Source organism: Schistocerca serialis, chromosome 7 (assembly GCF_023864345.2).
Source record: "Schistocerca serialis cubense isolate TAMUIC-IGC-003099 chromosome 7, iqSchSeri2.2, whole genome shotgun sequence".
Taxonomy (NCBI): Eukaryota; Metazoa; Arthropoda; class Insecta; order Orthoptera; family Acrididae; genus Schistocerca; species Schistocerca serialis.
In genome coordinates, this window is record NC_064644.1 from 507,348,191 (window position 1) to 507,360,603 (window position 12,413).

The window sequence follows — 12,413 nt, forward strand, 5'->3', positions numbered from 1 at the left end:
GCACTCTACACTTCATGTGAATAAAGAGCTAGGTTTCACTCACAGGAACGATGTTTTCTAAACCCATGTTGACTGTGTGTCAATAGACAGTTTTCTTCGAGGTAATTCATAATGTTAGAACTCAATATATGTTCTAAAATCCTGCTACAAATCGACATTAACGATATGGGCCTGTAATTTAGTGGATTACTCATACTACCTTTCTTGAATATTGGTGTGACCTGTGCAACTTTCCAGTCTTTGGGTACGGATCTTTCGTCGAGCGAACGGTTGTATATGATTGTTAAGTATGTAGCTAATGCATCAGCATACTCCGAAAGGAACCTAACTGGCATACTGTCTGGACCAGAAGACTTGCTTTTATTGCTGGCTGGAGTGGCCACACGGTTCTAGGCTCTACAGTCTGGAACCGAGCGACCGCTCCGGTCGCAGGTTCGAATCCTGCCTCGGGCATGGATGTGTGTGATGTCCTTAGGTTAGTTAGGTTTAAGTAGTTCTAAGTTCTAGGGGCTGATGACCTCAGCAGTTAAGTGCCATAGTGCTCAGAGCCATTTGAACCACGTTTTTTGAACTTGCTTTTATTAAGTGATTTGAGTTGCTTCACTACTCCGAGGATATTTACTTCTACGTACTCTTGTTGGCAGCTGTTCTTGATTCGAATTCTGGAATATTTACTTCGTCTTCTTTTGTGAAGGCATTTAGGAAGACTGTGTTTAGTAACTCTGCTTTGGCAACACTGTCTTCGATAGTATCTCCATTGCAATCGCTCAGAGAAGGCATTGTTTGTTTATTGCCGCTAACATACTTCACATGCGACCAGAATCTCTCTGGATTTTCTGCCAGGTTTCGAGACAACGTTTCGTTGTGGAAACTGTTATAGACATCTCGCATTGAAGTCGCGATGTTAAACCAAATCTTCCTTCCTTTAGAACTACTATGTATGGCTACTCAGAGAAGAATGCAATAGATACTATTCATCAGCGTGCGTGGACGACGTTGTAAGTAACTGGCCCAGTAACTGATATTGTCGTACAGATAGTTTGACTGATGTTGAACGTATGTTACACATTTTCCTTATAATTACGTAAGTTCGCATGTTACCTGCAAACAGCTGTAGCCGCCGTCGAGTGGTTGTCGCCGCCGGAGTGGGGACGCGTAATGACCTCGCGACGCCGCGTATTCGCCGCAACATATAAGTGCGACCGTACCTGATGTCTGCACTCCACGTTCTGCAAGACATGCACCACCGACTGGTCCCCTTTTTCCTGCTCGTCGCCGGGATGGCGGTCGCTGAGTTAGGTAAGCTGCTCCACTCTCTCAGCAAACTACCCCACGCTGCGGGTATCGGCTTCATGCCTTAACGAGCTTGTGGTGATCCCAGATGTTTTCTTAGCACGAAATGAATATATGAACACATGTGTTGATTTTGTATTGACCGGACATCTCATCTGATTCTGTATTATACAGTTAGAAGGCCTGTCTGCAGTCCTCCCCAGTTTCTATACACAAGACACTACTAGTGTCTTTAATTTTGCTATACTGAAGTTGTTGCAGTCCCGCATTACTGCCGTTTTTGAACTGAACTAGGGCTTTATTTTCGATCAACTCGTCATTATAAAAACGTACTCAGAAAATGTGACAACGGCTGCTGAAAAAATGTTGTGCAAAGTGAAAATCGTAACACGATAGGACGTCGGAATTATTTTTACCTTCCTGGGGAACCCTTAAAAACAATGCTACAGATATTAATTGTAAGTGTACAACTTAATTTGCAAGTAACAATGTGATACTACCGTATTTACTATTGAAGTGTAAAAGAGTTCTATAGTGCGAATCACAATTGTTGAAATAAAAATTAAGATGTCAATGAATTATTAAATGTGGTTGACGTTTCAAGATTCTATAACAACTGAAAATGAAATTTACGCTTGAATAGGCTAATTCTCATAAACTGCACAATTTCTAGCATTGTTATGGTTACTGGAGCACTGATAATGTGCAGCCCATTTTCTCGGACACATATGCCGAAAGTCAGTAACTAAATTTACTACACCTTCAAAGATATAGCAGGTCTAGAGATGCAACGTGGTACTATTTACAAACAGGTGTTCTTATTACAAATTGCACAACTACAAATAAAATACTTTTTTCTTCACGCTTACTTCCACATCTTGGGTATAGAACCGTACACAACATGTGAGGCACTTAATCATTCCTCCTGGTCAACGGCGTACATGTTGTAGAACAGCTTGAAGATCTATTGCCTCACTTGATTCTACCAGTTATAGTTTCGTTCGACTTATTTCTGTTCTTCTAATATTTTTTATGAAGCCTCTTATCCCTAAACAGCAAAGGAAGTTAATCTACTTCTAATTCTTTTTTATGGAGTTGGGACAGAAGAGGTGTTGTATGAGCCTAATGAAACTTTCCTACTACTTTTTTATTTTGTGGGTATCTGATTCAGGAGTGTATCTTTTCCATTAGCTTATCTTGATGTCGCTGGGAGTCCCTGAATTGCCGTCCATTCATTTCTTCATACTCATATCTAGCTTCTGATTTTGGATTGGTTTGTCGTCGCCAAGAAGTCTGTTCAACCGCCGGATTCCAGTTTTCACGTCACTGGAAGCATTTTGGCCCCAGGCGGCCAGCAAGTAACAGTTCCGAAGACGGTAGCGAATGCGTGGGAATACTAACGTTTGTACTGATTTGTAACATAGTTTTTACAATGGGTAGAATACGATATGCCGTAAAATCGACGGTAACTGCAAAATGACACAGTTGTCACTGTTTAGCTTCCAAAGGGTCCGGTAAGGTTCGATATAGTACATTACGGGACATTCAGTTTACCATTTTCTTGTAACGTACAGATGTTTATTGAATAATGTTGTTTACCTTTCATAACAAAATATTACAAGTTAGTACTGGTAGATCTGGTGTTTTGCAAAGAGACGTTGTATATCTACCCAAGAAGGTCAAGTTTCGTTCATCCATATTAGTGAATTTGGAGTGTAGGAAACCTATACGGAATGTAATATCTTTATTATTTAATGTACGAAATAAGCCATCACAGCTGTAGTTTAAGGGAAAACAACACAGACATGATAATAAGTCGTCAAAAGCAACACAACAATACTGCTTCCTAACTTAGAGGAAACGAGCTCCACAATTGTTGCTAAATTTGAACCTCAAACGGCAAGAATCATCAACATATCCGCTTTTGAAGGGAAATAACCACATTTACAAAATTATTCGTGCATTAGAAAGCCGAGTATAGTTTAAGAATGGGCGAATGAATGGACTCCATAAAAAATGTTCAAGTGTTGAGGAGAGTGCCTATCGTATTGAAACAGCTAACAACAGAAATATAGATTTTACATGCATGAAAAAAAATGTTTATATTCTCTTGCTTCCAGCGGAATAAGCTGCCAACATACGCATTTTCCAAAGTATTTCTCTGTGAATGAGTTGTAGCTTACGTCATTGATACTCGAAAGTATTTCCCCGTGAATGAGTTGTAACTTACGTCATTGAATCAGCGTGGTACGGATGATTTTACGAGTGTTCCATGGAAATCCATGTCTCTTGGAAATTTACTAAGTATTTCGTTAATTAAGTAGAAAATAATTAAAAACGAACGTTATCATTTCAACACATGTGATTGTCTGCCTCTTCACTACTTGGAGCGTTAGTGTCGCTCCATCTGTCAAGCGGTAAAAACTTTCGTAGCAGAGAGTGTTGTGGCAGCGTTTATTAGACTGTGTTATAACACTGAAGTACACCACCGTCTAATAAATGCAACCACGACACTCTTCGCTGCGAAAGTAGTTACCGTTTGGCAGTTGGAGCGACACTAACGTTCCAAGCAGTGAAGAGGCAGACAGTCACATGTGTCGAAAAGACGGTTCTAGGCGCTTCAGTCTGGAACCACGCGACCGCTAGGGTCGCAGGTTCGAATCCTGCCTCGGGCATTGATGTGTGTGATGCCCTTAGGTTAATTCGGTTTAAGTAGTTCGAAGTTCTAGGAGACTGATGACCTCAGATGTTAAGTCCCATAGTGCTCAAAGCCATTTGAACTATTGAGCCTTAAAGCTTTTTTAGGCCTCAACTTAAACCTAACTAACCTAAGGACATCACACCCATCCATGCTCGAGGCAGGATTCGAACCTGCGACCGTAGCGCCTAGAACCGCTCGGCCACCCCGGCCGACAAGTTCTAAGGAAAAGAGATTGAAACGAAACCTGGAGTGCAGTCCTTCTTATAATTGATCGAGTCTAAAATAATTCTGAGCCTCTGTAGTATCTCAAGTGGATATTGCTATATCCGCGGACTGCGGAAAGAAGAATTTCCAAGTCACTTGTAAGGACATTATTAGCTCTATTCCAGGATGCATTGAGGGCTATTTCCAGTTACGTGTTGTGCGAAAGAAATTTGGTCCGTGCACACCGTGACCTCTTGTGGCGGAGACGAAGAGCCTGGTGGCCAGCGATGAGAGTCTGCGTGTACAGGAAAACAAGCAAAGCTGGGCCGTACTCGGTCCGGGGCCGGCTTCACAAGTCTTTTCAGCGGGTGGCCGGAATTTTAATCGCTTCGCCTACTCTATCTTCGATTTAAGAATTTAACACTGGACATACCCATCTCGATAAGGTCCGTCTCTAATGATCTCGATGTTGACAGGACGTTAAACCCTAATCTTCCTTTCGAGAATTCAGTCCTTCACGTGAGTCTCATAGCAATCCGTTGTGTAGGAAATGACCTTTTTATTGGTGTCCGAGCAACGGTGTGACGTTCAGGTACGTGTAGCGCGTACAGTGTTTTGTAGACCTGTCGCGCAATGAGGAGCTCTCGCCCGATTTGAAGCGGTGTCTCACTAGGCTCAACGAACAGGTTCAGTACGAAGATATTCCTAAAGGCTATGGTGGACAGCCATACTCCTTCATGGTGCATCACTTCCAACATTTTTAAATAAGAGAACCTTGCCGTCCCATAAAGCGCTCACTTACACTGAAGCAAAGATCGCACGAACGCCCTGTAAAACCAGAGGAGTGAAGTTCGGTCGGCTCTCTATGAAATTTGACCAATGTATTTTAGAGTCCTTCCAAAGGCCTCTTCTCAAGTTCCAAAATATGGCAACCATTTCAGATTAGAATCGAATGTGAGACCTAGCAACTTCACTGTGTCTCTAAAATTAAGAAAGGGCCTCTCATGCCCAGCACAGAAGGGTCTAAACTGGAACATGACCGGTTAAGAAGAATGCACACAGACTTCTCCGTGGAGAAATTAAAACCACTCTTCTCCGCCCATAGCTCCAACCATTTAATAGTCTGTTGCATCTGATGAGTTTTCGCGGCAAGGCGTAAGGAGGGACAAATGACAGAGAAGTCGTCAACAAACAAACGTGGTTGTATAACACATTTTACTAATGACGTTGTAATGTCTCTTGCAGCGGTCTCTCCGCGATATTTTCAGAAATTTTATAAATTATGTAACTCAGTACATATCTCGAAATATCTCTTCTTATCTTACCGATTATAAATGCAAAGTAGTTTCAAGCCCAATTATTCCTTGGAGCGTCCATTTACTCCATGGAATATCTTCTCTGCTATCTGTGTTTTCTCTCATGAAAAGAATGAAGGAATTCTTGCCGATTAGTCGTGAAAGAAGGAGGATGTATATGTATGTATTGTTGAGCTAGTCGCCATCCTGATGAGATTCTGTATGAGAAGGAATTTAATACATGAACTAAACTAAAGTAAAAAAAAAAATGTTAAAACGTGACTGTATTACTGGCAGTGGCAAAGACACTAACACTTAAAACTCTACCTTGACGGACACTGTTTTCGCCTGAAAGACAGCAGAATGGCAAAATAACGTGGTGAGAGTAAGAGGAGCACAAAGTTAGGAAGAAATTCTCGAAATTCTCATCCATGAAGCTGCCCGAAAATAATATCCCTCCATGTAGTATTATAGCTGAACCGTGGATTTACTTTCAAAATCTTTTCTTAAGGAATTTACTTTATTCACTAGCGATTCATCAAGAACATTTAATGACACAAAGTGAGCGTGGAAGTAGTTGCCAGTGGGTAACTGATGAAAACAAATTTCTTTCAACAAATGGAAATTTTATTCCTAAAAACCCTTTCTTTAAAAAAAATACAGATTTAAAAATTATAATCAGAAAGCACCTTCTAAATATTAAGTAACAATTTATTCAGAGGCAAAATAACAATTTTTTTTTTGACTGTGTGAGCTTTCGGGCTGAGAACCTTGCCGCTCCCTTTCTATACGGCCGTAGTCACGACCGCTCACAACAACCTATGAAAGACTGCACTGGTGCAAATCTGCAACACACCCGATTACTTTAAACTAAAAATTTTAACAACTCACACAAACACATAAACTATGCACCCGTAGGAGGGATGGAAATGGTACAAAACACTCACATTAAAAAAATTACTTGCCACCGAAAGTGCAACTTGTTTTTAAAAGAAAACTCTTACGGTGGAAGGGTGGCAACTTTATATACTAAATTGACCATTTAAATAAAAACCCATGAAATGCAGTCTTACATAGAATGTACAAACATGCTCTACATTACACATATATAGCCTCTCAAGATTATAGGCAAGATAAAAACATATTTCAGGAATTAGGCCTTTACACCTTAAGCAATAAATTCTTTAACACTGAATCCGACAAACATGACAGAGGCAGCTATTAACGTATGGCAGACTGACAGACGAATTACTGAACAACCCGAACCTCAGATTGCGCTAAACCGCCCCAACTCCTCAAGGGAAAAACGGACCACCCACTTCATAAATAACCACCTTCCCGTGAATGGGCAAACGGAGAAGAATGGTGGGATGACCCCAAAACAAAGCGGCTGGTGACCTCACCATGAAAACAAGTAGAATTTAACAAGTAAATGAAACAACATATCTCCAATCACTCAACTTCTAATAAACTGCGATTTTTGGCGAAGACCTGGCGCAGCACCCCCAACGCTCTCCCGAACCGTCCGCTGCCAGCCGCTTCAACGGACGCAGGAAGGCGCGCCGATCTCCCCGTCTGACGGCGTCGCAGCTCGCACCGGCCAGCCCGATGTCGTGGGTTGACTCCTGTTGCTCTCGTGTCGACCGCGAAGCCACTACCCCTTTCTATACGGCTATACGGCGCGGCCCACAGGACTCACGTGGGGACCTCACATGCGCCGACACTCAAGGCGGATAAGTCATCTTGTGTCTCATTCCGCGACCGACCAACCGACCGATACAACCGCCAATGACCGTTGCCCGCGCAACTCGAGCAGACTGGCGGCCTAACGCGCAGACTCAGATGCAGGAACTCAGCCCCGACCGGGCGACCACTAGCTGAGTTCTGTTACTGGTGGAGCGGCAAGACTCTCATTTTCTGGCTTTAAAGTTTGATCCAAATGACAGACATACTAGCACTCTGACGACAGACAGACACTAACTGCCGCACAAATACGAACGAGAGACGGACCAGCAACTGGTGACGCGAGACTGACCCAGCCTCACTCCCTGACTGACCACCTGCCACTGGCGAGCTTACAGCGCCCCTTAAATGCACGTGAACAGGCAACCTTTCCCCTTTTCCGCCAGAGGGAGACACCAAAGCTGCGATTGTCACGCGGCGCCACCGCCGGAAACGGAGGGCGACTGCTTCACACTATGCGCTGCTGCGCGCTCTTCAAAACAGCAAATTTTACCACGGCTCAATAGCCTTGTCAATGTCAAAATATACTCAGGAGGTGATGCTGTTGCAGGAAATCCTGTTGTATGACCGCTGTAGTCGACTCAGGTTAGCAAATGTGAAGAGATACCTTCTGATCCGCCGGCCGAGGTGGCCGAGCGGTTCTAGGCGCTACAGTCTGGAACCGCGCGACCGCTGCGGTCGCAGGTTCGAATCCTGGATGTGTGTGATGTCCTTAGGTTAGTTAGGTTTAAGCAGTTCTAAGTTCTAGGGGAGTGCTCAGAGCCATTTGAACCAGCGACCTTCTCATCTTAAGACCCAGTTAAAAGGCGGTTGACCATCGTTTCCAGCACAACGATACTACTCGGGTTAGTTGATTCCTTCCTGAGTTTCAAAAGTGGAGTTAATACTGTCTCTCGCCACTAATTCGAAAAATGACCTGAAGCTGAAATGAAGTTAAAAAGGGGAGGAGGATTTCTTTTCCCCACCTGTTTGCGGTGCCGTAACATGCTGTAATGAACCGCATCGGAATCTGGTGACCTGTCACGAGCTGCACATAGTTCAGGATCCATCTCCTGTATCGACAAGGGGCAGTTGTATTCTTCACCAGTGATGGAGCTGAAGTCCCAAATGGCCTCTCAGTAGCTACTCTCTAGCTGGATGTTGCGCGAGTGTTGCAAAATAGGCAACCAGGGTGTACGAAATGTATCACGGGTTGGGCGACAGTGCCCATTAGAAATTGGAAATTTGTGGTAAGTACCAATGGGACCAAACTGCTAAGATCGTCGGTCTCTAGGCTTACACACTACTTAATCTAACTTAAACTAACTTACACTAAGGACAGCATACACACGCATGCCAGAGGTAGGACTCGAAACTTCGAAGGGGGTGGGGGGCGGGGGGTAGGGGGGGGGGGGGGTGAGGGGGACCACGCGGCACGCGAACCGTAGCAAGGCGCCCAAGACCGCGCGGCCACAGACTCCCATTTTCCCATAACAACAGCAAAGCGGCACATCCCTCTTCTCCCAGAAGTCAACCAGGTGGTTTGCCCAACAATTTCTGGTGGAACGGTTTATAGTGGTCAAAAGCAGTTACTACAGCAGTTACTATGGGTTGTTCTCCCTAATAATTTGGCGACATTTTGCCTCCACGACCCGAATGATCAGTAGGTTCTTCGCATTTGGTCGACACTTGACCCTATTCAGAACCACCAACATGGTCCTGATTGCAGAGCGGCATTCGCTGATCCACCAATGGGAAGGCTGCCTTTTTAGCTGTTCTGAATACTTCAGAATGGAACCCTGAGTCACGTGATGGTCAAGTTTGCTGTGTGACCCATGCAATCATCGACACTGTTATAGTGATTAAACGACGCAAGTTTGCCGTATAGCGTCCTCTCGGCCCTACTGAGCACTCAGCCTAGCAGTCTTTCGGGGACTACTCTGTCTATGGGTGAACCGAGACTGCAGCGTGATCACTTGAGTGCACGTCATCGACCACTTCACTTCGAACGGCCTGTACAAGGATTTATAACACTATGCCCTAATAACTGAACCTTTAGTTCTGTCACGGGAAAAGCTACGTATAACACTAATGTCCCGTGAAACACGGTAATGTTACCCTCTGAGAGGATTTCAAAGTTCGACTGTGCGTGTGTCAAGTGGAAAAGGTCTCGGATTACAAGTTGACAGTAAAACCAAACGGGGCTTAACCTTGGGAGTTACTAGAAGCGGTAAAATTGTAAGTGACAGAAAAAAATAACGGTCGCCAGCCTAATTAGGCACATTAATTTGAAAATATATATTTGAGAAAATTGGATATTAGAAATTGAAGTTACTTTTGTTGAGATTTTCCTTTGAATATCAAACAGGATACAGTGCACTCTGTACTGTGTGTAGCAGCAGTTACCAATAACACACACACCAGTAAATTATGGGGACCAAAATTGCACCGAGCTCATACTGATGATGGCATTACTGAATCAAAATACTGAAACATTACTGCATTAAATGCAGAACTAATTTTGGACATGAGGGGCTTCTATCTTGACTGACATGAATAACACAAATAAAGATGAATAACATCTTAAATACACTGTTTAAGCTCTTATGCATATAGCTGTTTTCATTAGTAACAGGAATAGCTCATTTTTTCTTAACAGGAGAACAATGTGATGGGGACCCATAAACTGGTATAGTTTCACTAGCCAAGGTTCTTTTATTATTGTAAATGTAAAACTATTTCTGAATGCTAATCATTCGTTTAAATTACTTTGCAAGGTAATAAAATGCAACCATAGGCTTAATTAACTTCAAAAGGAACCATTCATGTTGGGCATCAAAACTACACTATCTTTGAAAATGTGCACAACTTCACTTCTAATAGTACTGCCGCAAATCGATTCATTTAAAATTTATATGTACTTGTTCTTTAACCACCTGTGAAGCTCTTATTCTTGGAAATAATATTTACACAATCTTGCACTGTAACTCTATAAAACTATATTTTGTAATAAACTAAGGATACTTTAGCAAAAGCCAACCAACTTCATTTTATGGTTCTAGCTTTCAAAAAATTAAGGTTTTCTCTTTATTATTGATTGATCTTTAAATTTGCATACTTAAAGTTCCTACCTTAACAATTTCACTTGGAGTAGTCCATAAACAAAGCACTGATCACGAACTTTACTCTTACTTTAACTTTTACTACTCCTTTTACTTTAGACAAAAATCACCTTTAAACAATGAATGCCAGAAGTCGGGATACTCGGTTTTAGTAGCACTTAGATGAGGACCCTGCGTAGGTTCGTGATCAGAATTGAAGTTATGATTTCGAACACGAATTGATGATTTACGTCATTATTATTGAAAGAACACACAAATTAACTGTTCCATGCCAATGTCCATTACGTAACTGAATGTATTAAGTCTGTGAAGTAGTGGCGAAGATTAGTGGCAGGCGAAATGGCTGCTAACTGTACTCACGGCTCTTGTGTGAATGCTCTATAAAATCTCTTCTTGTCGTCGGATTTTCAACATATTAGAGCCATTCCATTATTCCATGAATACTATGAATACCAGATAATAGCCAGGTCCACATCCGAGGCAAATCCCTTCTAATGCAGCTTCCAATTGTCTCTTTTAGCACCGTCGAGGTGTACCGTGCTAAGGCTAGCCACACACTGCGTGCCGTTCACACAAAGGAGCCGTTGAGTTCGACCGCGAAACCCACCTTTTAAATCGCTCAGTGCCACTTTAGTTGCTGAGGGACTTCCATACAGCGTTTTCATGTTACAAATACAAGAGCCCTAAGTATGACTCAGCTTTTAACTGCCCCGTGGGATAGCCGCGCGGTCTTGGCGCCTTCTCACGGTCCGGGCGGCTCCCCGCCGTCGGAGGTTCGAGTCCTCTCTCGGGCTTGGGTCTGTGTGTTGTCCTTGTTAGATTAAGTAGTGCGTAAGCTTAGTGACCGATGACCTCAGCCGTTTGGTCCCATAAGACCTTACCACAAATTTTCAACTGTTAACAAACATACTTCTTTCACAAACCCATTCATATTATAATAATTTAATATTTCGACATATTCTTTGGTTTTTTCATGTATACTTTACAAAAATATATCCTAATGGATATAAGTGTTACAGACTGGAGAGCACACAGAAGGATAGGTACCAGGGTACGGCTCTGTTGAGCTGCTGAACTGCCTGCTCTGCTCCGCACTCAGGAAACACGCACATAAGGTCATGAAAAGAATGGCAATTATTCTATCCCTGGGACAGATGACTGCTGAGCAAAAGGGATGTCGCATGCATTACCACCACCACAGAGAATGAAGTAAGGAGATCACAGAGAGTCTCTTCGTCTTGAACCTCACTGGGACCCGCTGGAATGATCAGATTGTCAACATATGAGATGTTTGCAGTGTTACAACGATCAGTTATATCCGGCTGTCAGAGAGAGAAGCTAGCAGTGGTAGGCGTGGTTTACAAAACTGCCACACTTCCATCTGCTCTCTCTCCGCTCTCGCAGTCGTTTTTGGGAAGCCAGTAGCCAGATGGCTGAGGGGCATTAGCGAATTAATAATATATCTCCCGAAGACACACACACATTGGTCTATGCATGAGCCAATGGACGTAGTTCCTCTACATGAGTCCCGAACCGCCGAAGTTCCAGTGAAAATAAAGTATGGAAGCCAACTTAATGGTGAGGTGTTCCTCTGTTTTTGTCTCCGTGGTGGAGAGACTAAAGCTGTGCAAGATAGTGGGGGGGGGGGGGGGGGAGGAAGTGTTACCCGAGGGACTTGCCATTTCCCTCAGAAAGAAGTCCACGTTGATACCGTCAATGGTATCATCGTCGTCTCGTTTAGCAGACAAGACGAAAGTCACATAGTCTAATGATTCTGGACATGATGATTTTGGCCTGCCCGTTTCCGTCAACAGCTTGGATTTTGGGGCAAGGCCACTATAACAGGAACATTTTCCTGAGCCTCTCCTACTGCCTGCCGTGAGGGTCTGCTATCTTTTCTGACAGTGTACTCGACAAAAGTCATTATTGCTTTGGTAGGCAGACATAGTTGTTGGACTTGTGGTGGAGGATTTCCGCTGCATTTTCAAGGTGAGGTGGATGTGCTGTGCTCAGCTGTCAGAGTCTGGTTGCGAACAGTAGTCTTCTGTAAAGGCTGCTTCAGTGCTGATGCAATCA

At 43.3% G+C, this 12,413-nt stretch overlaps 1 protein-coding gene across 1 annotated transcript in view; it reads left to right on the forward strand.

Moving 5' to 3' along the window:
• The first annotated feature begins 1,280 nt into the window (after window positions 1–1,280).
• The window catches only part of LOC126413178 (putative beta-carotene-binding protein), a 108,570-nt gene continuing 97,437 nt past the window's right edge, over window positions 1,281–12,413 (forward strand). Inside the window, exon 1 of the mRNA XM_050083074.1 lies at window positions 1,281–1,299. Within this exon, the coding sequence (XP_049939031.1) occupies window positions 1,281–1,299 (19 nt within the window). The remainder of the gene's footprint in view (window positions 1,300–12,413) is intronic.